At 40.7% G+C, this 27,957-nt stretch overlaps 1 protein-coding gene across 1 annotated transcript in view; it reads right to left on the bottom strand.

Moving 5' to 3' along the window:
* The window catches only part of LOC124721816 (L-threonine ammonia-lyase), a 217,321-nt gene that overhangs the window by 26,500 nt on the left and 162,864 nt on the right, over positions 1 to 27,957 (bottom strand). The window contains exons 6-7 of the mRNA XM_047246936.1: positions 24,488 to 24,643; positions 11,453 to 11,589 (exon numbers count right to left, since the gene is read on the bottom strand). Of these exons, the coding sequence (XP_047102892.1) occupies positions 11,453 to 11,589; positions 24,488 to 24,643 (293 nt within the window). The remainder of the gene's footprint in view (positions 1 to 11,452; positions 11,590 to 24,487; positions 24,644 to 27,957) is intronic.

The following is a 27,957-nucleotide window of genomic DNA, read 5'->3' on the forward strand; positions in this document are numbered from 1 at the left end:
GTATACAATCTTTTCAAATATTTTTGAGGAAAACAGCAAATGTGAAATTGATCAATAATTTGATGGCATCTCTTTCTTCCCCTTGTTGTAAAGAGGCTTAACTTCAGCATGTTTCAGCCACTCTGGAACTATTACACTGATAATAACTTTATTACGCAAATAACTGAAGATAGAATGCAACTTGCATGAACATTCTTTGATTAACTTTATTGATGTGTTATCGTACCCATTAGAATACTTAGATTTTAAGGATTTTATGATGGATGCTACTTCTTTGGGAGACGTGAGGGCCATATCCATTTTACTGAATTTATTTTTAAAGACTGGTTTCAGATACTCCGTTGCACTGTTCACCAAACCTGATAACCCCAAACTGTCAGTAACAGAAATAAAGTACTTGTTTAAGTGGTTTGCAACACTACATGCCTTGTTACCAAAGTCTCATTTAATTTTAGAGCTATCTGTTCCTCTTCCTTTTTGGACCCACCTGTCTCTATCTTCATTATATCCCATACAGCTTTTATTTTGTGCATGGTGTAATGTAATTATCTTTTTCTCATAATAAAGTAGCTTCAATTTCTCAATTACTTGCTTCAGTGTTTTGCAGTATTCTTTGTAATGCATTACAATGCTAACATCAGAGCTGTTCCTAGATGGTAGATACAGTCTCCTTTTTGTCCCACACGATATCTTTATTCCTTGTGGTATCCACGGTTTACATTTTGACTTCTGTGTGATTTGAGTTACGTTTCAGGGAAAACAATTTTCAAAAGTAGAAATAACTTTATTAATGAATTCTTTCTATTTTCCTCTTGAGTCAGATGTATCATAAACATCTATCCAGTTTATGTCTTTGAGCAATTTCCAGAATTTCTCAATTTTTGACTGATTTATTATGCTCCTGTAGTCAAATTTAATAGATTTTTTTATCCTGGCAAGTTTCAATATTTAACACAAGATACTACATGTCATGATCAGATAGCCCATTTACTATTGGTTTTGTGATATGACTTTTTTCCCTAGATTTGTCTATAAAGATGTTATCTTTAGCAGTCTCAGAATATTTACATATGCCAGTTGCAAACTACAGTAGCAACTAAATTGATTGATAGTGTTACTGATGGCAATAATTGTTTGCTGGAGAGCTTTTAAATGAATCCACATTAAAATCACCAGCAACCACTATTTCCTCAATTTTTTTCTGTGAGATGGGACACCAGAGATTCGAGATTTTTTATGAAGAAGTTAAAATTTCCTGAATGTGATTTGTATATACTTACTATTATAAATGACTTATTATGAAATACTATTTCTTTTGCACAAAGTTCTATTTGCTGCTCTGAGCAAAATTCATTAATATCAATATTCTTAAAATCAAAACAATCCTTCCTCCATATTTTCTCTACAGAAGTAGGAAGCTAACTTGAAACCTGGAACATTTAACACATCTATACCAGTGGTCTTATGATGTTCAGAGAGGCAAATTATATCAACTGCTTTGATAAGCTCTAATTCTTCAACAAAAATAAGCAACTCATTAAGCTTGCCCCTTAGTCCTCAGATATTCTGATGTGATAAGGTAACTGAGCTTTTGCACTGGCTGAATTACAGCTGAATGAACCTAATTTTCCTGTCAATTTTTGAGAATCTCTAGTTTCAATCACAGGCTGTCTGCATGAATTGTGTACACTAAATTTTGCTCTCTGGCTGCTTGTTTTATCAATGTGAATGTCATTTTCAATCTGACTCTAAAAATCTTTGTTTCTGATCTCCCTGTCCTTAAAAAACAGCTGTTCTGTCACTGTTAACCACTGGTACCCAGACAGCTTTCCTTTTCCTTTCATGTTGAGGTGAAGGCCATGTCTAGTATAGTCCCACCTGCTGACAGAGTCAACAGGAACAACACCAGTAAGAGACCGCACACCTGATCCAAGCAGCTGCTCCACCTCTAAATTAACTCTGCTAACAGAAGAGTTTAAATGAGGCTGGTCGTGGCACCACAGAACAGACACAAGACCAACATCAGTATGTTTCATTGCTGAAGCTACCTTTACCCCCCCCCCCCCCCCCAGGTCACTCTCAATTCAATAATTAGGGTTCCTGTCTATGCTGTTGCCTGACCCACCCACTATTACCATGGTGTCTTGCTTTGTGAAGTCTTTGTGAAGTGAACCTACATCCTCTATCACCTGACCCAGATTTGCACTATGTTTAAAAAAACTCGTGACCATGTGAACTACCTAATAACAAAATTTTCTTCTTCTTCACAACTTTTTCTGAATTCTTACTTTTCAAACACTTTTTGAAAGTTTGTTGAGTCTTGTTTACTCCTACAGCTACTTGTAGCTCATCAGTTTCCAACTGTGATAACAGATGAAATCTATTTTCCACATTCACAACAACACTGTCTGAGAAATTCTTATTCTTATTTCTTCTATAAAGTGTTGTCACTTCCCACCTCTCTTTTCCCTTCTCCTCCCTTAACCTTTCCAGATCTTGTTTCACTTTATCTAATTCCACCTGAAGGGCAGAAATATTCTCCTCTTCTTCCACTATCTTCCTATCTCTACAACAAATCCTATGCAACTAATGAGCCTTGTTTGTATCCCCAAGTTCCACGCTGCTACAGTCACCCACATGAAAGAAACTGCAACAACCCTCACACCACACCCCAGAACTAACAATCCAACAGCAAGTCATACACTTCTCACTCATAGCAAACAAATTTGAGCTTTAGTCTAAGTTAAACAAGAATAACTTCCTAGACTACTCAATTAATATATTAAATTTCTTAGAAAATTTAGGCCTAAAGTTTGGATACTAATTCAAAACTTTCAGAGAAACACAAAAGATTTAACCTGTACTGTTTATGTGATGAAATAAAAAGTAAACAAAGAACTGAGCCAAGACTATATAAACTTTTCACTTATTTCAGAACTTTTTGCTCCGGCTACTTACTAGAGAATAAAATGGATAGTGTGTAATAATACACAAACAACACAAATTTTACTTTATTGAAATAATCACATAACTTATAGTATATGATAACATAAACAAATCCTAGTCCAAAATTCATGCCTATGAAATGTTCTCATTTTCCAGAAAATACACATGGAATGTGAAATCTCTAATTGATGGCATACAATAAGTATTATATATAATGGCCTGGTGTTTCCTGTCGGAAGATTCAAGTGGCATCCTGGAGACATTTTCACTAGTGGTTCAGAAGTCTGAGGTGAGAGCTGACTTGGCACCCACGCATGAGGCAAATATTAGTCCCTCCAGCAGGAGGGTTAGTCATAAGCTCATGTCTGCATGATCATTTTGCAGCTAAGTTGTTAAGCCATACTTGGTCGTGCATTTTGTCCCATCTGCAGTCAGTTTCCTCCATTTGCTGCGACTGTCAGCGAGTTGCTCCCACTTGTAACTGTCAATATTGAATGTGCACATATGATGATTGATGCAATCCCTAAAGCGTAGTGAAGGTCTTCCATGAGGTCTCTTTGCTGCTGCTATTTCATTAAGTAATGTGCACCTGGGCAGACGGGAGTGGTCCATATGAAGCAGATGCCCTAACCACTGCAGGCGATGTTGCTCGAGCATGGCAGTGATACTTTGTTGTTTTGCAGTTTTCAGAACCATATTATTTGTCACATGATCCTTCCATGATGTTCCCAAGATGCTCCGTAAGCACTGCAGGTGAAAGGTGTTGAGCTTTCGTTCCTGCTTGGCATATGATATCCAAGTCTCAGCTCCATACAGGAGAGTACTCAGCACACATGATTGATGCACAAGTATTTTTGTCGACAATGTAAGATGTTTGATATACAATTCTTGTGTGCAGAACTTTCTGCAAGTGCTGGCACCTTTGCTATTCATGCATTTATCTTGTCATTGAGGGAGAGATCTTCTGATGTAATTGAACGAAGATAGCAGAATTTATTGACTACCTTCAACAAGGAACCGTCCAGTTTGATGACAGGTGAATCTATGTATCCTTGTGCCAAGACAACTGTCTTCTTTACGTTTATAGGCATGGAGAAGAGCTTGCATGCAGTAGAGAATGTACCCACAAGCTATTGCAGATCATCTTGAGTATGCGCAACAAATGCAGCATCATCAGCAAATAAAAGGCTATTTACAAGCAAGTCCTCTCGGAAGCACTTGGATCTGGGCAGAGAAATGTTGTAGAGCTTCCCATCAGCTCTGGTATAGAGGTTAGTTTCACCAAAAGCAACTTTGAGGAGTGCTGAGAAAAAAATATTCAACAGAGTGGGAGCCAATACGCAGCCTTGATGAACCCCTCTTTTCACAGCAAACAGGTCAGATGTGATTCGGTTGAAGACCATAGCACCTTCCATATCTTCGTGAAAAGCCATGATCATCTTTAAGAGCTTTGGAGGACACCCTATCTTCAAAAGTACTGCATACAGTCCTTCTCTGCTGACTGTGTCAATAGAATCATTTAGGTTGATAAAGGCAATGAACAGAGGGGTTTTCTGCTGGTGGCACTTTTCCCAAATTTTCCAGAGTGTGAAGATCATATCAACTGTAGATTGTTAGGGACAAATCCGAATTGTTCCTCAGAGTATATGCACTCAGCAAGTTTCTGAAATCTGCCCAGCACCACATAGGCAAATATTTTTCTAGGTATACTCAGAAGTGAGATTCCACAGTGACAGTTACAATCGCCGTGATCACCTTTGCCTTTGTATATATTAACAATATTGGCATCATGCATGTCTTGCGGCACAGTACCCTCAGCCCAACATTTCAGTAAGAGGTTGAAAAGCAGTGGAAAAACTGGCCTAAGTTTTACAATTTCTGTGGAGATGTTGTCTTTGCCAGAGCAATTCCCACATTTAAACTGTGCAATTGCTCTTTGAAGCTCCTCCATAGTAGGCATGAAATCTAAGCCATGGTAAGGTGTCATCTGAGAAATTTCACCCATCGTGTTTGGACTAATGTTGATGGAATGTGAGTAGAGGCTGGAGTAATTTTCTACCCAATGGTGCAATTGACGATTTCAATCTGTGGTGACTTTTCCATCTATTTCCTTGAGTGGTACGCTCTTCTTTGGAATGGGTCCAATGGCCAGTTTGATGCCTGAGTACACACCACCAATGTCACCAGCATTGAAACACTCCTGCATGTCAGTGCAAAGCTGCTCCCAATAGGAATTGATGCAGTTGCAGACAGTGCACTGAACAGCTGCCTTTGCTTTGCTTAGCTCCCTGTGTGTAGAATTCCATGGGTTTTTATACCAGATGACAGTGGCCTATCGCTTAGCCTCAAGGAGAGGTTTCAAGACATCTACATTCTCGATGAACCAATCCTGGGATTTTGCTTCCAGATTACCGAATACATTTCCAGCCATAATGGTAAGAAGCAATTTTATCTTCCAGTCTTCAGAAATAGGAGCAGCTGGGTTCCAGGGATCCACCTCTTTTCCTATCTCATCACTAAATACTTCTACTGCAGCAGTGTTTCTTGCTTGGCAAAGATTAATTTTTCTTTTGCAAGGTGTTCTGGCAGAGTGAAACTTTTTAGTCACGAAGTGCACTTTTGTCACTACTAGTGCATGAGCCATGTCACAGTCTGACTAAGGAAAGAACATTTATGTAGAAAGTAAGGCAGATCTTTCCTTTTAGTTAGAATAAGATCTAGCTGATGCCAGCGTTTTGAGTGGGGGTGCATCCAGGAAACCATGTGGTTCAGTTTGCCTTTAAAATATGTATTGGTGACACACAGCTGATACTTTGTACAGAACTCAAGCAACCAAGGTCCATTTTCATTCATATTGCCCACTCTATGTTTGCCTAGGCAGTCAGGCCAAGTGGCAAAATCACTACCAATGTGAGCATTGAAATCTCTAAGGATGCATAGATGGGCCCCTGAGCACACTCCTTGTACCACATCACTGAGTTGTTGATAAAACTGATCATTGGCATCTGCAGTTGAGGTAAGTGTTGGTGCATATACAGATGTCAGCATCAGTGGTCCACTATTTGTTGTGAAATGCAGAGCCATAATGCCTTCTGAGATCCCAATCGGGTTTTCGACACAACACAACAAGTCGCTGAGGACAGCAAAACCGATTCCGTACTGTCTGGGGCTAGCAACGTCTTTACCCTTCCAGAAAAAACTCTAGTTTTCTTCCCATATTGAGCCTTCTTCTGGTAGTCTGGTTTCCTGCAGTGCTGTTATAGCAATATTGAGTCTGACTAGCTCTAAGTCAATAGTAGCCATTTTATGTAGCTCTTGTGAGCTTCCACAGGTATCTGGGAAGCCTTGCATTTATTAATTTACTTATTTATGATGTAATATTGCCTTAATTAATTGTTATTACTCAGTTAAACACTTATCTTTACAAGAGCTCTGAATCTGAAATATTGTAAACTAGTGCAATTATTCACAAAGCATAACATACTGTCTCCTTGCCAAAGCTTTTACATGTTCAGTCCATTTCAACCGACAATTTACCTTCAACCCCAAGCTTTCACATGTTCATTCCATTTCAACTGACAATTTACCTTCAACCCCAAGAATTTGGTGTCCATTAAATGTTCTAATAGATCATCATTAATTTTTAATCTAGCATCAGCTGGAAGTACATACCATTAGTTTTCTTCATGTTTAGAGTTACTTTATTTTTCAGTGATCAGTTGTGGACACCTCTGAGGGCTGCATTAGCCTTTTCTGTCAATTGTGTTAGAGTTTTATCTGTGATCACTGTGTTGCTGTCATCAGCAAACAGTATATTTTTCTCCACATCCAATATTATGGGAAATCATTTATCTAATTAAGAAAAAGGATTGGGCCTAATACACTCCCCTGTGGGACACCTATATTAATATGTTTTGGATCTGACAGGTGTTTGACTATAAATCCTTCTGAAGTATGTGAGATCTCAACTCATTGCTGGAACATGGAGAATGGTAATGTTGTGGCAATACTGGATGACTGTGGTCATTTGTATTCTGTGCTGGGACTCGGTCAAAAAATTATCAGTGCTCCAAGCTCTTGAAAGCTCACACTGTCTATCTGGGGCAACTAGATTTGACATCACTTTTGTAGTGCACAATGCTAGTCAGCACCTTGAAAAACTAGAAGATATACATTGTAATGCTGTGGAGACAATCTTACGGCACCTAAAGGGCTCTTACAACTTATATTATCCCAGGAGTGGGAATATCCTTTTGCAGGAGGTGCTCTTACTCATAAATCAGCCACAGGTTTTGGTGTTAAACTAGGTGAAGCTGCCATATCTGTGAGCTCTTTTATTTGTATGTACAATGAGGAGGCTCCTTATTTCTTAGTATTTTTTAATTTGGTAGACTGGTCTTGAGTATATGCTCATCATCAGCAGTCTTATATGTTACTTTAAAGTCTTCATAGAAATGGGAATCTTTAACTTGGGATATGTCTGCTCTGTAGATCAGCTAGCAAACATTCCCACCAAGCCACTCACTAGAAGCAACTTTGATAAGACAGCTACTTTCTGTTGTCAAGAACGAATATCTTGGAGATAAAAGATTGTGAAAGTGTTAAACATTTATTAATTGAAGAGGTAATGTTGTAATAATCAATTAAAAAGTTTTTATTTGTTTCTCTGATATTCATAAACAGTGTTATACTTTCACATTTGTATTTGGTGACTTTCAGTTTCTTGTAATGTACTACCATCTGAAACTTAAGCAGTGAATTTACTGGCAAAAACACCATCTTTTTCATGTTATTTGTGTGTGCATCTGTGTGCATTATGTATCACATTTCTGTACCAGTTTAGTATACAAAACTTTTCCATTATCCTACAGTGAGAATCAATGCTATTTCACTGTGAGTCCTTTACACAAAATTTTCCAGAAATTGTCAAAATTTTAGTAAAGATGTTTCAGTTTAAACTTTATTATTCAGTTTTTAGTTGTTATTGTAATAAAGTAGTTTGTTTTGTTAAAAAAATTTATTTAAAGAAATATGATTAGTTTGCTTAAAAACTCATTGATGATATAAACTTTTGCACTCTATAATATTCTTTTGTGAAATTGAAAAAGGTTTCAGTAATCATTACTACAGTCTTCTAACCTTAATACTCTAATTTTGTCAAAATTAATGTGCTGATTATTAAATTATTGAAATTAAAATGTTTCAGTTTAGAAAAAAAGACAGGAAAAGTGAGATTATAAATGTAGGTGCTATACACGTATTCTACAAGTTTATGTTCAGATTTTGACATGTAACGATACTATCCAGTTAGTCTATGACTAACTTATTACTTAAAAGATACTATGCCACGCATCTGAAGATGTCTGTCATTTTCATCACTTGTCTGTAGAAAGTCTCATGAACAGTTCACCTGTTGTTAATAAATGATGTAAAAGGCATATAAATGTGTTTCAGTCATCATATAACAAGCCTGTCCTCAGACAATGAGCAAGAAACAAGAGGGAAAGATAAGCAAAATCTATTTTGTTTGTAATTATTTCCACCCAATGATAATTAAGTAGTGCAAAAAAGGTAAACATTTAGTCCTAAAATGCACTTACTTTTTCTGATGTTTAACTTCACTGCATACTGACTGGGATGGAATAATACAAACTTCTAAGTACTATAATGAGAATGTGATAGAATTGTGCACTGACTTTTTTTGAGACAACTGGGAGGGCTGTGTCAGTTCAAAGAGTATGGACCCATCTCCATATGATCAATGTGGCATCTAAACATCCAGTACAAGCCTGTCAGCACCATGATGCACAAAGAAGGAGGGCAAAGAAACACTTTGAATGGAATCTGGACCGGTGGTGTGAGCATATTTTCACAGTTGAATGCAGGATTTGTTTGTTACTTGATGACTGTCGTAGAAGGAGATGTATGTCTTTGAGATGCTGTACCACATGTTCAACAAGGGGGTGGTCAGTCTTGTTTTGGGTTGATATCATGTATAGATGTTGGATACCTCTCATCGCTATCAAGGGTACTTTGGGTGCTGTGTGCTAAGGGAACAGGATCTCTAACCTACTGTCCAGATCTTGTAATCTTTTAGTAAATAATTAGTCTCTCAAGAGGTTAATGCACAAGTAAACCATTTGAAACTTATGAATACCTTTCACCAGCAAACAGGAATCAACAAAATGAAATGTCTGTGGTATCTGCTTATCTGAAACAAATTAAGCATGCTTCAGGACCAGCTGTAAACATTGCAGTAACCCTTGTCGTACACTGGACAACCTCAGCAGAGGCGTTGTGAAAGGAAGGGACAGACCTCAGTGGCAAAATCTCAAATACCTTGTTGACAGCATCCAAAGAAGAATCCATGCATAGGGAGGAGCAAAATAGAGTTTGATTTCACTGATGTGTACTTCCAAACAAACAGCTTTTATTTTGTGGTTTGTTAGAATTTCTCAGCGCATTTTCTGAGAGAACAGTCCATGGGTGTACTGCCAGTACTCAATGCCTAATGAGCACAGTATTTCAATGAGCAATCCTGTTGCCATCAACAGGTGAACTGATGAACTATCTTCTTTGGGACACGCAGGTAACTTACATCCCCTCACCCAAAATCTCTGAGGCAGCATTCCATACTTTGTTCATGAAAAGCTGGGCCAACTCTAATGACATAAATGCTGTTGAGACATTAAACCCCAATCTCTCTCTCCCTCTCTCTCTCTCTCTCTCTCTCTCTCTCTCTCTCTCTCTCTCTCTATCTATCTATCTATCTATCTATCTATCTATCTTTGTCTGCCTCCCCCACCACCTCCTGATGTATCCCAGATTCCCTGCCAATGAAGAAAGAAGCATGTAGATCATATGTTTTACACAGTCAAAGATCACTGTGATGAGCATGGGTGGCATACTTGTTCACTACAGCCAAGCAAGTCAATTACTGCAGAGAATATTTTTTCTGAATTACACAGTATGGAATATGACTGTAGCACAAATTTGACGCAAAATGCAAATATTGAAACTTGTCATAAAAGAAGTCACCCAAATCAAATATGAAACAAGCACCAACCAATAAACTGCAACACTGGTTACATTCTCAACAAGACCTGGGAACCCAACTCAGTATGGTTAAGGAAAAGGATGTGGTATTCATCATACATAACAAAGTGACTGCTGAGAAGGTGGTGTGCCAAAAACTATGCCACCTAAACGACCTCTACAGCTGCAGCATACACCATCAGGTGCTGAGAGCATATGAAACATCATTCTGAAGAAATGAGGGGAGAGAACATAAGTCATCCACTTATCTCCTAGACATCAGTTCATCAGATGAAGATGAAATGTTTGCTGAAATATTGTGTCCATTGGACAGTGAGTACTAGCAGTTTGTATATGGACTGTTTGCATTTATTTTGGTTGTTATTTTGTTTTTACTCCACAGTAAAATGTTTTTGTTAGTTCCATTATTCTTTCATCCCCTGGTCCCCTGAATCTAAGGCAACACACATTCACATATATGCAAGAGGGACAGAAATTTGAGCAGTTTACATTAAAAACAATGTTACTTATAAGATGCTCCTCTGAGGAATATCTATAATAATGTACATTGAATCTAATAAGTCCTTTAATAAAATTTTTCTTTATTTGGCAACTGTGCTATCTCTGTTCTATGTATGCTCTTTTCCAGATATTAACAGAATCAATACTCTTCAAATCCTAATATTCTGGTGTCAGTAAAGCATTAAAGAAAATCAACAATTACTCAGCTATCAAATGTCCTAGTTGGACAACCTGAGACTTTGCACTGCTGCAGTCATGGAAATGCAGTTGCTCTTAGTAAGTCGTACTTTCAAAGTACAAATATTATTAGTGAAAACAGATTACCTGGAGAAAAATACTTTCTTTTCTTAAATTATATTGTGTCAGATAAAAAACTGCAGTAGTTTGATGTGCTGCAAAAAAAGCTGGCAGTTTATAGAATTAAGTGATTGATTTTGTGCATGGTGATCATTCTAGCAAAGAAGGGAGAAATATGCTGTTTTACATTGAAACATCATCATATTATTTACCATTACTGGAATACTTGAAAGTATTGCTGCTTCATATAGTACAGAAACAGACTACATGGACAGTGTATTAATATTTTTTATGTTACTAAGTCAACTTGTTCCACTATGTATAGACATAAACATGATAGCGCTGCAAATTATGTGTAGCTGAGGTAATGCATTTGTTAAGCACTGACTTCAGATTCAGGAGGATGGAGATTAATGTTCTGTCAAAGCATCCTAATTGAGGTTTTCTATGGTTTTCCAAAAGCACTTAAGGCAAATACTGGGATGATTCCTTTAACAAGGTCATGGCCAACCAGCAGTCCTTTCCTCATTAAACACATATGTATATATTCACACATATGACTTAAGTTTTTCTTGTATTAATCTGACATATCCTAAAGCATTGTAAAATTATCCCTTCACAATTAAATTACTACTACTAAGTTATCACTAACCTCTTGCCTTTATATTCAGGTAAGTGACCTGCAAGTATTGCTGCTAGTCCAGCTGCCCCAGCACCTTCCACAACACATTTTTCTAACTCCACAAGCCGCAAGATGGCAACAGCAATCCATTCTTCCTTCACAACTACCTAAAATTATGTTGTCATTTTAGAACAAATGTTCAAGGGCAATACACTAACAAACCAAAATGTTATGATCGGTTGCTTAGTGGCATGTTTGCCCATCTTTGAAGTGTAATACAGCAATGCATGGCATGGATTCAACACAGCATTCGTAAAAATTCAAAGATATACAACACTAGATGTCTATGTACAGGTCACACAATTCCCTTAAATTATGGGTTGGAGTTTTTTGGACACTAAGGTAGCACCAGATAGCTTCCCAGATGTGTTTCACTACATTTAGATCAGGCAAATTTGGTGTCCAAGACATCAACATGAGATAACTGTCATGCTTCTCAAACCACTGTATCTTGATTTTGGCCTTATAATGCAGACAGGTATCCTGCTAGAAGACATCATCACAGTTCAGGAAAATATCAAGCATAAAGGGAAGTTGATGGTCCACAGTAAAGTTAATGTTCTCCACAGCTGTCATGGTGCCTTTGATTACTACCACAGGTACCATCACAGCTGAGATGAATGTCCTTCATTAGCATAATACTACCTCTAGCAGCTTGTGTGTACGCATCTGAGCAGCTGTTCACCTGCTTGACAGTGTATCCACACATGACCATCAACCTAGTGTAACAAGAAAGAGAATTCATCCATCCGGTTGACATTTCCATTGACCTGTGACTAATCTTGATAATCTCATGCTCACTGGAATCTTAACTGATGATGGCATTGGGTCAACATAGGAACATATATGGGTCATTTGCTGCAGAGCATAATGTTCAACAATGTGCAATGAATGGTGTGCTCTAAATCACTTATACCCACACTGGTATTGTACCCTGTCATCTGCCTCATTGCCACCTGTCCTGCTTCACAGAGTGTGCAAGCCTCCAACTTCCACATTCTGTGATGAGGCATGAAAATCCAATAGCTTCTCATCTGGTCATGGTTTCTCTGTCCTTCAACTACTTTCCACAGATGCTCATGACTGTAGCACTTAAACAACTAACCAGCTTCACTGCTTCTGGAATGCTCATACCCAGGCATTGTGCCATAACATCTAGCCTCTGTCAAACTTACTTACATCTGTGGATTTCCCCATTTGTAGCCTGTGTCTTCACTAGAATGATTCCTCATTTGTCTCTATTGTGCTTATATGCTTTCCTTAGCACGTCATGTGCCCATAGTGCCATCAGGTCATGTGCATCTCACACTGGGAAGTGCCTAATGTTTTGGCTCATGTATAATGTGGCTTTTACAGCATTTACACTGAAGAGCCAAAGGAACTGGAACACCTGCTTAATATTGTGTAGGGCCCCTGCGAGCATGCAGAAATGCCACAACATGACGTGGCATGGACTTGACTAATGTCTGAAGTAGTGCTGCAGGGAATTGACACCATGAATCCTGCAGGGCTGTCCATAAATCCATAAGCCATAAGAGTATGAGGGGTTGGAGATTTCTTCTGAACAGCACGTTGCAAGGCATCCCAGATATGTTCAATAATGTTCATGTCTGGGGAGTTGGGTGGCCAACAGAAGTGCTTTAACTCAGAAGAGTGTTCCTGGAGCCACTCTGTAGGAATTCTGGACATGTGGCGTGTCACATTGCCCTACTGGAATTGCCCAAGTCTGTTGGAATGCACAATGCACACGAATGGATGCAGGTGATCAGTCAGGATACTTATGTACATGTTACCTGTCAGAGTCATATCGAGATGTATCAAGGGTCTCATATCACTCCATCTACACATGCCCCACACCATTACAATGCCTCCACCCACTTGAACAGTCTCCTGCTGACATGCAGGATCCATCCATCCACTTGATACAATTTGAAATGAAACACTTCCGACCAGGCAACATGTTTCCAGTCATCAACAGTGCAATGTTGGTGTTTATGGTCCAGGCAAGACATAAAGCTTTGTGTCATACCATCATCAAGGGTACATGAGTGGGCCTTCAGCTTCGAAAGCCCATACTGATTTTTCATTGAATGGTTTGCATGCTGACACTTGTTGATGGCCAAGCATTGAAATTTGCAGCAATTTGTTGAAGGCAGCACTTCTTTCACATTGAACAATTCTCTTCAGTCATTGTTGGTCCTGTTCTTGTAGGATCTTTTTCCGGCTGCAGCAAAGTTTGAGATTTGATGTTTTATCAGATTCCTGATATTCACGGTACACTCATGAAGTGGTCATACAAGAAAATCCCAACTTCATTGCTACCTCAGAGATGCTGTGTCCCATCATCCATGCACTGACTACAACATCACTTTCAAACTCACTTAAGTCTTGATAAGCTGCCTTTGTAGCAGCAGTAACTGATTTAACAACTGTGCTCGATACTTGTGTTATGTAGCCATTACCAACTGCAGTGCCGTATGTGGTGTCACCGCCAGACACCACACTTGCTAGGTGGTAGCCTTTAAATCGGCCGCGGTCCATTAGTATACGTTGGACCCACGTGTTGCCACTATCAGTGATTGCAGACCGAGTGCCGCCACACTGCAGGTCTAGAGAGACTTTCTAGCATTCGCCCCAGTTGTTCAACCGACTTTGCTCGTGATGGTTCACTGACAAAATACGCTCACAATTGCCGAGACGATAGTTAGCATAGTCTTCAGCTATGTCATTTCCTACGACCTAGCAAGGCGCCATTACCAGTTACTATTGAGATTATGAATAATGTACCATCAAGAGCGATGTTCACCATTTATGGATTAAAGTTAAATATTCCAGCAGCAACATACATTTTTTTGCTAAAGTCTAATTTCCTTGACCTGTTCCAGACCTCACGCCAGTCTGCGTGAGCTGAAACGTGTGCCTTTCGGCTTCCTCTAGTAGTACCAGGTTGGCTCTCTTGCCAACCCACAACATTTGGCAACGAGGCCACACCGCGTTCGTAACTATACTGCCCTGATTTCCTTGTGTAATGGCTTCGCCACCATCTCCAGATGTACTGTCCGAATTTTATCGCTTACAGAATCAGCAGACGCAGGCCTTACTGGATGCCCTTGGACAGCTCGTCCAGGGTCAACGTGCACTGCAAAACGACGCGGCAGCCACCGCTCCAATGCTCACGCAGCTACAACATGCAGTTGCACCAACTTTTCGTCCTTTTGATGCTGCACTGGAAAGCTGGACGGAGTGGTCACGACAATTTAGATTCCATCTCGCCGCCTACAGAATTTGAGGTAATGAGCGGCAGCCTTTTCTCCTTTCCTCCGTCGGGGTACAAACGTACCATGTGATAGTCAAATAATTTCCCTGCCGCGACATCGCAACTCTGTCCTACGACGAAATAGGGAATGGGTTGCAACCTTGCAAGGCCTTACTAGGGATTGTGCTTTTGAGTATCAATGTGGACTCCCTTATTCAGATACTATGGTACGTGATGCAATTGCACAGAACGTTTCTGATGTTCGTATAAGGGAACAGATTTTGAAACTAGTCAATCCCTCCCTTCAACAAGTGATGGACATATTGGATCGGCAGGACACACTTGACTTTGCTCAGGAATCATTTGAAACTTCGTCACCCATGTGTCAGGTTAACCGGCCCTCCAGGGGAGCTGCACGGAACAGTAAACAGTCCTCACGCCCAGCCACGCCAAAGCCGCCAGGCTCTCAGCCACGTGTACCACGCCGGCAAGCAAATGCAGTGCTAAAATCACGCCCGCGGTGTGCTACTAGACATTCGCGTGAGAATTGCCCGTCACGCCAAGCTATTTGCTTTTCCTGTAATAAAAAAGGACATGTTCAAAGTGTTTGCCAGAAAAAGCTCAGATTGGAAACTGAAACTCATTCCAAGCCATTTGCTTCGCGCTGGAATTGGAATCGAACCAAGGATACTCAGGCTCGCGACACTTCGCCCATGGATATTCATATAGTTCATGCCACGCCGCCCAGTGCCACTCTCTCTAACAGTGACTGTGTTTGTCCCACAAATAGAGTGCATCGACATCGCAGGAACTCCCGTCAAGTTGCAAGTGATTTTGTACCAATGTCAGTTCACGTTGCACGAGACAGTCGCTCTTGTCGTCAGCAGGACAATAAACTTCTTGTGGACTAGGACATTAATGGCAAAGTGATACCGTTCCAGCTCGATACCGGGGCTGCAGTTTCACTGATCAATCAAGACACGTACAAACAGCTGGGCACACCTCCGTTGCGTGCCGCAAATGTTAAGTTAAGTACCTATTTAGGTCACGAGCTCCCTGTGTTAGGACAGTGCAGCCTTCTTGCCACATACAAGGGACAAACAAAACTTGTGTCATTTTACGTCCTTCGTCCTTTGTTCTTCTTCTGAAGTGAACTTGTTTGGTTTCAATTTACTTCAGTTGTTTAACTTGTCTATAGTAAATCAGGTCCTATCAGTGAACCAGACTGTGCCTTCAGCCAGTGTTTCTCGTCTATGTGAGGAATTTGCAGACATTTTTGCACCGGGACTCGGTTGCGCTAAGAACTATAAAGCACATTTGGAACTGAAAGTAAATGTGCAACCGAAATTTTTCAGAGCGCACAATGTTCCCCACGCATTGCGTGATGAGGTCACAAAAACATTACACGATTTGGAATCACAAGGTGTAATTGAACGTGTGCAGGCTTCTCTCTGGGCATCACCCTTAGTAATTTTGCAAAAACCTTTCGGAAAATTGAGACTTTGCATGGACTTCAAGGCAACAGTGAATCCACAACTAGTGACTGCAACTTTTCCTTTACCCCGCCCGGAAGATCTTTTTGACAAACTGTGCCCGGGTCAATATTTTTCGAAGTTGGACCTCGCGGATGCGTACTTGCAAATACTGGTGGACGAAGAATCCCCGCGCGTTTTGGTGGTTAACACGCATCTTGATATCGATTCAAACAACTGCCATTCGGGTGTGCATCCGCCCCTGCATTGTTTTAGCAATATCTACAAACTGTTTGTGCGTTGGTCCCTACTGCAGAAAACTATCTGGACGATATTGTGATCTCCGGAAAGACGGAAGAAGAACATTTAGCCAATCTCAGAACATTATTTCAGGTCTTACGACAAAATGGTCTTCGCTTGCGGAAGGACAAATGTGTGTTTTTTGCTCGTGACTTACCTTATCTGGGACATGTACTCAATGCCCAAGGCATACATCCCAGTCCAGAGCACCTCCGTGCCATACAAGACTTGCCTTCGCCGCAGAATTTGAAGCAGCTACAGAGTGTGCTGGGAAAAATAAATTACTATCATAAATATATCTCCCACGCCTCTTCCATTTCAGCTCCGCTTCATCGCTTGCGCCGTAAAGGTGTTCCGTTCGTCTGGACGATGGAATGCGAACGCGCCTTTCGCCAGTTGAAATCGGCGTTGATTTCCAATACTTGCCTTACGCCATTCGATCCCCGGAAGCCCCTTTTGTTCATGGTGGATGCATCGGATTTCGGGATCGGTGCTGTGCTTGCACACAAAGATGGTTCACACGATCGCCCTATTGCCTTTGCGTCCAAATTGCTCTCGCCTGTGCAAAGACATTATTCACAGATCGAGAAAGAAGCATTGGCTCTCGTATTTGGTGTTAAAAAGTTTCATGATTTCTTGTATAGTCGTCACTTTACCATCATCACAGACCACAAACCTTTGACATCGCTTTTTCATCCCACCAAGCCTGTACCTCCACATACAGTGCAGAAATTCATTCGCTGGTCTCTTTTCCTCTCGCAGCACCGCTACGATATCTTGTATCGGTCCACTGCTAAGCATGGAAACGCCGATGCGTTGTCCCGTTTGCCTGTTGCTGAGGATAGAGCATTCGATTCCTCCGAACTTGTTTGCATGTTCATTGATTCGGAAACCGATGACGTATTCGAATCGTTTCCGATTGATTTTCGTCGTGTAGCTACAGTCACAGCTGCCGACCCTGTCCTTGCTACCATTCTGCGTTTTGTTGCTACGCAATGGCCCTTGTCAGAGTCACGGATAGGGGATTCGTTGGTTCACCGACTTTTTGCTCACAAGGAGAGACTTTTGTACGACGTGGTGTTTTGCTGTTGCGTTCTGATAATGATCAGTCCAGGATCATGGTCCCACATTCGTTACAGTCCTCTGTCTTACGGCTTCTCCACCAAGGACATTGGGGTATAGTGAGAACGAAACAACTTTTTCGTCAGCACTGTACTTGGTTCGGAATCGATGCCGCGATTACGAATATGTGCTCTTCTTACATGGTGTGTGCCGAACAACAATCAGCACCACCACGGAAATTTTTTGCATGGCCAAAAGCCACTTCCACTTGGCAACGCTTACACATCGATTTTGCTGGTCCATTCTGGAATGCTCGATGGTTGGTTGTGGTAGATTCATTCAGTAATTTTCCTTTTGTTGTCCGGATGTCTTCCACGACGTCATCTGCCACCATCCAAGCGTTATCCGCTATCTTTTGCATTGAAGGTCTTCCACAGAATATTGTTTCCGACAATGGCCCACAATTCATGTCTGCAGAATTTGTCATTCTGCAAGGCCAATGGTATTCAACATCTGACGTCCGCGCCATTTTCGCCACAATCAAACGGTGCCGCTGAACGTTTGGTTAGGGCTTTCAAGTCACAGATGTTGAAGTTGAAAGAGTCATTCTCGGGAGGACGCATTATTGCTCTTTTTGTCCTCGTATCGCTCTCAGCCCCGAGATGGTCGCTCACCGGCTGAGTTGCTCCACGGTCGCCCTTATCGCACCTTGATGTCTCTGCTACATCCGCCGCATCAGGTTCCCGTGCAGCGGCAGACACCTACTTTTGCCCCAGGCGATCTTGTCTACTATTGCAACTATCGAGGTTCATGGCGTTGGCTCAAAGGGCGCATTCTTCGCTGCCTCGGCCGCGCTATGTATCTGGTTTTGGGGGCCTCTGGTGAGGTGCGTCGGCATCTCAATCAGCTGCGCCTCTATCGTCGCACGGGATCTGCCGCTCCCTGTCTGCTTTCAGCATCGGTGCCATCCGGTCAGCGCCCTGGGGACCCATCTACTGGCTCGCCTCAGCCCCAGGTGTTACCGACGCTGCCTTCCATTTTGCCTCATGGCGACACACCGCCACCGCCGCCGCCGTCGCCCCCGCCTGTTCTCCCACCGGCGACGCCCGCAGTGGACGCGCTGCTGCAACCGCCGCGCACCTCCCTGGGTCACGCGCTGCTGATCGCTTCCCGTGACCAGTTGTCCTCCAACATGGAATTCTTGCCCGCTCCTGACCATATGTCGTCTTCGCCCATCTGGTGCCCCGGCCTGATGGAGGTCGACCCTTCGGCCCCTCCTGTCTCTCTACGGGCGCATACACCGCATGTTGGCATGCACCCTGGAGCAGGTTTTCAGGCATTTCCTAGCTCCCCTCGGTCTGAATGACAAGGTGCGGGTGGCACAGCCTCACCTGTTGTTAGGCTCCCCACCTCGTCGCATACGTCAACATGGGGTCCTCCCCACAGCGGGCGGAAGCTTTATGCCACAATCGTACGCCGATTTGCGGGGGAGGAATGTGGTGTCACCGCCAGACACCACACTTGCTAGCTGGTAGCCTTTAAATCGGCCGCGGTCTGTTAGCATACGTCGGACCCGCATGTCACCACTATCAGTGATTGCAGACCGAGCGTAGCCACACGGCAGGTCTAGAGAGACTTCCTAGCACTCGCCCCAGTTGTTCAACCGACTTTGCTAGCGATGGTTCACGGACAAAATACGCTCTCAATTGCCGAGACAATAGTTAGCATAGTCTTCAGCTACGTCATTTGCTACGACCTAGCAAGACGCCATTACCAGTTACTATTGAGATTATGAATAATGTACCATCAAGAGCGATGTTCACCATTTATGGATTAAAGTTAAGTATTCCAGCAGCAACGTACGTTTTTTTGCTAAAGTCTAATTTCCTTGACCTGTTCCAGACCTCACGCCAGTCTGCATGAGCTAAAACGCGCGCCTTTCGGCTTTCTCTAGTAGTACCGGGTTGGCTCTCTTGCCAACTCACAATACCATATTCTATTCAAAGTTATAATATAAGAAAAATTATTTTTCCACTCACTGAAACATTGAAAACTTATCCATTTTCCTACAGATATCCATTTTCTTTCCTTAAGCATTTTTCATATTATCAGTTTTGGAAGAGAGTTTTCTGGTGATGTAATCAAAACAGCATGGATTTCCAAAAGGGTTTTATGTGCTTAAATGTTTTTGTATTTTGTACTGTTTCAATGATATCATGAAAAAACTGTGAACAGACACTTTGAAAAATGGTTAATGAAAGAAGAAGGAAGTTTGTAGGATAATGAATGAGCTTTTAATGTTGCAGTGAGAAAATAAAACATTTTGAAGCTTTTGGACAATAGCTTACAGCACTCACTGTTTCTTTCCCAAGCCTCTCTGAAACATATATTCCTGCTCAGAGGGTTTACCTCCTTGTCTGTAGAAGTAGTACTATCATTTAGGGAAATGTGTGAACTATCATCTGCTTTTTTACAAAAATATCCTGTTGTAGTCATTAGATTATAACTTCATCAGTAGAATAAACAACCTGGCCAGTTATAGTAATTTGTTGATCACCAACTTACAAGAACACCATAGAAAGAATAGTTTCATGCATAAAAATCCAGACTGTGAATATTTCTATGCAGATCCCTTAATATAAGATAGTATTGTACAGTTATCTCCCAGTCTGGAAATTTTCAAAGAGGCACTGAAATTTGAGAATCTTTCTCTTGATTAGATTTTATGAATAGTGCAGTCATTTGAAATAGCTCAGGCACCCAACCAACATTTTTATTGAATGCCATGAGTGGGTGCAGATAAACTGTAGGACAGTTCACATTTCTAGTTCATTGCATGATCACCCTCATTGTAGAGTATGAACATCTTAAGAGGCATTGGAAGAAAGAGCCTACACATATGAGTCAACACAAGAGGTCTGGCATGTGTCACCACCATGTTCAGAATGTTTCCAAAAGCATACCAGAGCAGCACTCCTACTCCACTTGGATATATGAGCACCATGGTGCAAACAATGGCATATAGCAAGGGTTTGTTGAAATCAGACAAACTGACCACACAAATCTGCATCGTCTGAGTTTTTACATACAAACAAGTTAACAATATTGCCTCTTACCTACTTTATTAACTGTTTAGGATGTTGCCATTGTCTCCTTCAGGTCAGTGTCTTCTTAAGTGTGGAAATCACCAAATTCACATCGGTGACCAATTAAATGGAGAAATCTCCTCAACAGCCATACTATAAAGTCACTTTCTGAGTTTGCTACTCTGATAGCTCCAAATTTTTTTAGCTTAATTCTGTAATTTTTTTTAAAAAAATCTGTTAGAGTTTTGCTTCAGAAGTAACTGAGTGCATCTTTCATGACCATACTTTCCCAGCTTGATAGTTGATACTTTCTTGCTGAGACTTTTTGAAACACAGACCTAAGAAGGTGTTACCATTCCTTCCATATGAGGGATGTATGCTGGCCCATATGGTGAAGGTAAAGAACCAACAGATGTCAACAGCACTGTGTGGCATATATATTCTTATTTATGGGATGCTATAGTCCCTGAATGCTGATGAAAACAATATGAACAAATCCATAAGCAAAGTTTTTCAGCTATCATGCAAGATAAATCATTCACTAACCAACTACTTAAATGCCAACACGGAGAGAATGAAGACTAGAAGCTGCTAAATGAGGTTGATAAAGAACCACGTGTATTGGCTCATGAGTCTAAAAGTGGTACACAGCCGATGACTGCACCAACGTAGTTCAACAGTAGCCAGTCTGTATTAGTGATAAATGTAACAGCATTACTCTGCCTGCAAATAAATGCCAGTCATCCAGTAAAGAGCATACTGAGCAACTCAGTAGCAATAGGAAACAGAATTAAAGTTGAAACAATGTATGTTGCAACCACAAATGGCTTATGCCACTACGCACATTTACATTCATTTCACAGCAGAGGTTGACTGTACACTGCTGAGGAACTTAGTATTCTATGAATAAAACATGCACAAAGTATATGAAATAAAAATAAATGAAGTCTACTTGGCTTACTATGCAATCCAACCGGTTTGAACAAGATCATATTTAAACACCTCAAGATTATGGGAAAACAAATATTTGTGTAGCTATTACATAGAAAGCACCTACATTATCCACATGATTCAGCCCAGAGTAGCATGCTATCATAAATAAGTTTACACATTGCATTTAAATTATAATGCAACCTATCAAATTACATAAAATAAAGCAAAATGAACAAGTTTCAAAAGTAAACTTAAACCATTTTATTTCCCTTGCAGCAATTGTCAAAGCAATTTGATTAAATATGGTTCATACTACTGATTCAGATACCTTTTAGATATATATGTTGCAGCCAACCATCTGTCATTATAATCTTGATGAATCATTTTCTCCAGAATGAAATTTTCACTCTGCAGCAGAGGGTGTGCTGATATGAAACTTCCTGGACATTTAAAACTGTGTGCTGGACCAAGACTCGAACTTAGGACCTTCGCCTTCCACGGGCTAGTGCTCTACAAACTAAGCACACTCCACTGCAGAGTGAGAATTTCATTTTGAAAACACCCCCCAGGTGTGGCTAAGCCATGGCTCCTCTATATCATTCCTTCTGAGAGTGCTAGTCTTGTAAATTTTGCAGGAGAACTTCTGAGAATTTTGGAGGGTAGAAGATGAGGTAATGGCAGAAGTAAATCTGTGAGAATGGGTCATGAATCGTGCTTGAGTAGCTCACTCAACAGAGCACTTGCCCTCGAAAGGGAAAGGCCCTGAGTTCGAGTCTTGGTCTGGCACACAGTTTTAATCTGCCAGAAAGTTTAAATAATTTTCTTGTTTTGAAGAAAGAGTAGACATTATCACCTCTGCTTAATATATACAATAAAATTTTGTAAATATAGTTTGAGATGGGGAAAAGAATTATCAACATAGAATTTGCCATTGGCATGTCTATAATTAATGAATAATAACTGTATAATTTGCTAAAGAGTTCTCATACACTACTGACATTAATACATTTTTTTTTTCTTTATTTGATCTCATTTTGTTGATGGTGCATTTATGATAGGCACACAAAATAGCCAATTTTTCATTAATACTGTATTTCATCAAAATTTTGTTATTCACTGGATAGTTTCCTGACGACTGATGATGGTAATACATTTGATGCTTGTAGATACATTATGTTGAAAGAAACATTTGTGGTTTACAATATGTACACATCTTGTGAAGGAGAAATTTTCAGTTGGCAAATAGCTGTTCATTTCTAAATTAGCATATCTCATTTAAAAGACCCCAGTCTCATCTTTTCAGCAAACATTTTACTTTCTCCAAAAAAAAAATTGTATGCCAAAACATACTTGTATTCAAACTTTTTGTGTTTTAGTTAGTTTCACTCTTGAATTGTGACTATTTTCAAAATTCAATACTGTAGTCTTGCAGCACTGGTTTTACTGATTCCAAAAGTTCCTATTTACAATAAAATAACTTTTTAGTTTTTTAATTAAACAAATTGGAACGTTTCACTTTCTTGAAAGTTTTGGTAGGCTTTGAGAATCCCTATGTATATTAAAATGAACCTCATAAAGTATTATTTATTATTTTTGCCATTTTCTAGTTATACAGGTATTAGTTAAATTTATGTCATTACCTATTGTATTTTTGTGTCTTAATTTTCCTGATTTTGGTGTTAATATTCAAAATGTAACAGTCTGTGCATCAATATTTTGTGATTTATAATATTATGCTCATCTATAAATAAGCATGATGCACAATGCCACAGGCAGTCTGAAGTCAGCGTTCAAATTTTACAGGTACTACATGTGAGTCAGCATTTCATCATCCGTTTGTAACTGTCTATCTGAATCAGTCTGTATTTAGCCACCAAAGTGTTCATTTTGTTCACAAATAGTGTAAATTCATGTAGTGGTCTGCCACCAGAGAAATCTGAATATGAGCTGCAGTATGTTCTATAGTACTTTAGCTGACATGAAGCCTCTGTTTCCTCTCCACATAGGCATGATGGCTACAAGAAATCTATACTGGTAATACCAATTGAGCTATTATTGAGTGCACTCTGCAATGCAATGACAATATCCTTGGTAATAGCTTCACAACACAGATGGTTTTAATTCATCCACTCAGCATCAGTACCTGGGAACTTGCAGGGCAGCTCCTCCACAACATGTATGCAGTTCTCACTACCCAGTAGTCTTAAGTTGAATCCAAAAGAAAAAAAGGTTGGAGGATGGAAACAACTGTTGTCTGTTGAAAAAATCATTGTGTTCTACTTGAAGTGGCCACTTTATATTAATCACTGTTGTTACTGTCTAGCTCTTGATTCCTCCCTCACTTCATTTTCACTCTCCCTCATTACTTTGGCCACTAAGTTAATACTCAGTCATCTTCATTTTATGACCCTCTTAAATGTTTTGTGTATTTTTCTCCTGAACCATTCATTTGTTTCTTCTTGTCTTTTTATTAAATGTTGCTGTCCTTTTATGCCACATGTTGATTTCTGAACTCAGTTTTCCACTTCCTCATTTCTGATGTTTTTCCCCTTCTACCTTCTCAGACACTGAAAAATTTCCTTTTTTTAGTGTTGTCATAATTCTTTTCTTCTATGGTGCCCTTTTTGGTGTGTGTATATGTCTGTCGTCATTTGGCAAGTATGAGTTTTTTTGCCTTAATTTAGTTGCACACCATTTTTCATTTTTGAACTTTTCAATAAACAGTTTTACTATGAATCAAGTAAATAATATATTGTCCATAGATAATACATAAAAAATGATATCTGTAGTCAGATCATCAGTGTAATATTGAACTAATAAAATACTATGAACAGTACTGGTTATTATGTAGATTGTTCCAGTCATACAGTTTGAAACAATCCAAATGACTACTCACCATTTTGTCAATCAGTGGAGCAGCAGTTACAAATGCATTGTATCCCACCTTTGGGACAGCAAGACCATCTGCCAAGGTGGACTGAATTGGTGTGTACACTGGTTTCTTTGATTTCAAAGCACTTGAAAAACTGGCACACTTTTCTGACTCCACTCCCTATGGAAGATCAATAAATTTTATTAACAGAGGTCCAAATAAAAATAAAAGGTTGTAGTATATAAAACTGTTAAAGGACCTAAGAGCTGAAATGAAAATGAGTCACAGGGAATTCATAAAAATCCAATAATAGGTACTGAAATACTTAGTACAAACAAAAAGAGTGGATAATTTTATGTTGTTGATTATATAACTGTGTGATAATTGCTTTTAAGCTACATCAGATGAGTGTACATATGGAGTCTTTGTGAAACTTATTCATAATATATTGCTACAAAGTCAGAGAAACTTAAAATCCAGTATTCTTGTTAGTTTTAAAATGCTTACCTGATGATGCCCTCATTTTATCATCATGTCACAACATAAGATCCCACCACATTAATGTGTAGAATCCATAATATCTTTACTAATTTGTCATCTACATCTACAGACATACTCCACAGACCACCACACAGTATACACTCCTGGAAATGGAAAAAAGAACACATTGACACCGGTGTGTCAGACCCACCATACTTGCTCCGGACACTGCGAGAGGGCTGTACAAGCAATGATCACACGCACGGCACAGCGGACGCACCAGGAACCGCGGTGTTGGCCGTCGAATGGCGCTAGCTGCGCAGCATTTGTGCACCGCCGCCGTCAGTGTCAGCCAGTTTGCCGTGGCATACGGAGCTCCATCGCAGTCTTTAACACTGGTAGCATGCCGCGACAGCGTGGACGTGAACCGTATGTGCAGTTGACGGACTTTGAGCGAGGGCGTATAGTGGGCATGCGGGAGGCCGGGTGGACGTACCGCTGAATTGCTCAACACGTGGGGCGTGAGGTCTCCACAGTACATCGATGTTGTCGCCAGTGGTCGGCGGAAGGTGCACGTGCCCGTCGACCTGGGACCGGACCGCAGCGACGCACAGATGCACGCCAAGACCGTAGGATCCTACGCAGTGCCGTAGGGGACCGCACCGCCACTTCCCAGCAAATTAGGGACACTGTTGCTCCTGGGGTATCGGCGAGGACCATTCGCAACCGTCTCCATGAAGCTGGACTACGGTCCCGCACACCGTTAGGCCGTCTTCCCCTCACGCCCCAACATCGTGCAGCCTGCCTCCAGTGGTGTCGCGACAGGCGTGAATGGAGGGACGAATGGAGACGTGTCGTCTTCAGCGATGAGAGTCGCTTCTGCCTTGGTGCCAATGATGGTCGTATGCGTGTTTGGCGCCGTGCAGGTGAGCGCCACAATCAGGACTGCATACGACCGAGGCACACAGGGCCAACACCCGGCATCATGGTGTGGGGAGCGATCTCCTACACTGGCCGTACACAACTGGTGATCGTCGAGGGGACACTGAATAGTGCACGGTACATCCAAGCCGTCATCGAACCCATCGTTCTACCATTCCTAGACCGGCAAGGGAACTTGCTGTTCCAACAGGACAATGCACGTCCGCATGTATCCCGTGCCACCCAACGTGCTCTAGAAGGTGTAAGTCAACTACCCTGGCCAGCAAGATCTCTGGATCTGTCCCCCATTGAGCATGTTTGGGACTGGATGAAGCGTCGTCTCACGCGGTCTGCACGTCCAGCACGAACGCTGGTCCAACTGAGGCGCCAGGTGGAAATGACATGGCAAGCCGTTCCACAGGACTACATCCAGCATCTCTACGATCGTCTCCATGGGAGAATAGCAGGCTGCATTGCTGCGAAAGGTGGATATACACTGTACTAGTGCCGACATTGTGCATGCTCTGTTGCCTGTGTCTATGTGCCTGTGGTTCTGTCAGTGTGATCATGTGATGTATCTGACCCCAGGAATGTGTCAATAAAGTTTCCCCTTCCTGGGACAATGAATTCACGGTGTTCTTATTTCAATTTCCAGGAGTGTATGTCAGAGGGTACCCTGGACCACTACTAGTCATTTCCTTTCCTGTTCCACTCACAAATAAGGAAAAATGACTGTATACATTCCACTGTATGAACCCTAATTTCTCCTATCTTATCTTTGTGGTCCTTATGGGAGATGTATGTTGGCAGCAGTAGAATTGTTATGCTCTAGTTTCAAGTGCCAGTTCTCTAAATTTCCTCATTAGTGTTGCTCAAAAAGAGCATCACCTTTCCCCCATGGATTCCGATTTGAGATAATGAAGTATCTCTATATTACTTATGCGCTTTTCAAACCTACTGGTAACAAATCTAGCAGCCTGCCTCTGAAATACTTCAATTTCTTCCTTTAATCTGACCTAGAGTGGATCCCAAACACTTGAGCAGTACTCAAGAATAGGTTACACTTGCGTCCTATATGTAGTCCCCTTTACAGATCAACCACACTTTCTCAAAGTTCTCACAATAAACCAAAGTTGACCATCTGCCTTCCCTACCACACTCCCCACATGCCCATCCCATTTCACAGTCTTTTTCATTGTAACTGTCTCTGACTCAATGCCTGCTCTATGTGGTGAGTAGCAATCTATCCTTTCCATATTGTGGTTATTCTATCATGGACTTTTCACTTTCTAATATTGATATTATATGATTGTCCCATTTCATATTCTGTCTTAGCATTATTCCTAAATATTAATATGAAGTGACACGCTCAAGACATACACCATGAATCTTGTAATAAAATATTATCAGATTCTTTCACTTTGTTATAGGAATTATAGTACCGGTATCTTGCACTCATCAATATTTAGAGAGACTTGCAGTCTGAAAGTGAGACCACTGGACTTCAGACCCCCCAACCTTCCCCCTCTCCCACCCTATTCCATATTATCATGTGAAGTTTCTACTGTATAGATTTCTACATGATCCTTCATGACAAACATATCAGTAAATCTTGGCACCCATATACTTGTCCTTCCACACATTTGGTGTTAAATTGGAAGTGAAAAATACATTGCCTCAGCGCACTGGATCAGCTGATGATGATTTCTCAGCCTGGTGTCAAAATGTCATGCCATTTTGCATCGTAATATGGTAACAGAAAGACCTGGTGGAATGTAAATAATAGAAAAAGGATTTGACCAAAATAAGCAAAGATCTCAGAATTGTTTATGTAACTTTTGACAACTGAGTGCCTCTAATATTTGATGAATTGTTATATTTATTCCTTCAATTGTTTATTATGCCATTCCAAAAGTTATGTCTGGTAATAGACATGAGACAGAGCATTTGATTACCAAATGATTACTTTTTAATCTGATGTCCAAATATTTTGCCATTTCAATTGTTACATCTGATGAAATGGTTGAGTTTTATTTTTAATCTGAGGTTTATTTTAAGCCAGTTATACAGTATGTAATTAGTATAAACTTTAA

The sequence above is a fragment of the Schistocerca piceifrons genome, chromosome X, assembly GCF_021461385.2.
Source record: "Schistocerca piceifrons isolate TAMUIC-IGC-003096 chromosome X, iqSchPice1.1, whole genome shotgun sequence".
Classification (NCBI taxonomy): domain Eukaryota; kingdom Metazoa; phylum Arthropoda; class Insecta; order Orthoptera; family Acrididae; genus Schistocerca; species Schistocerca piceifrons.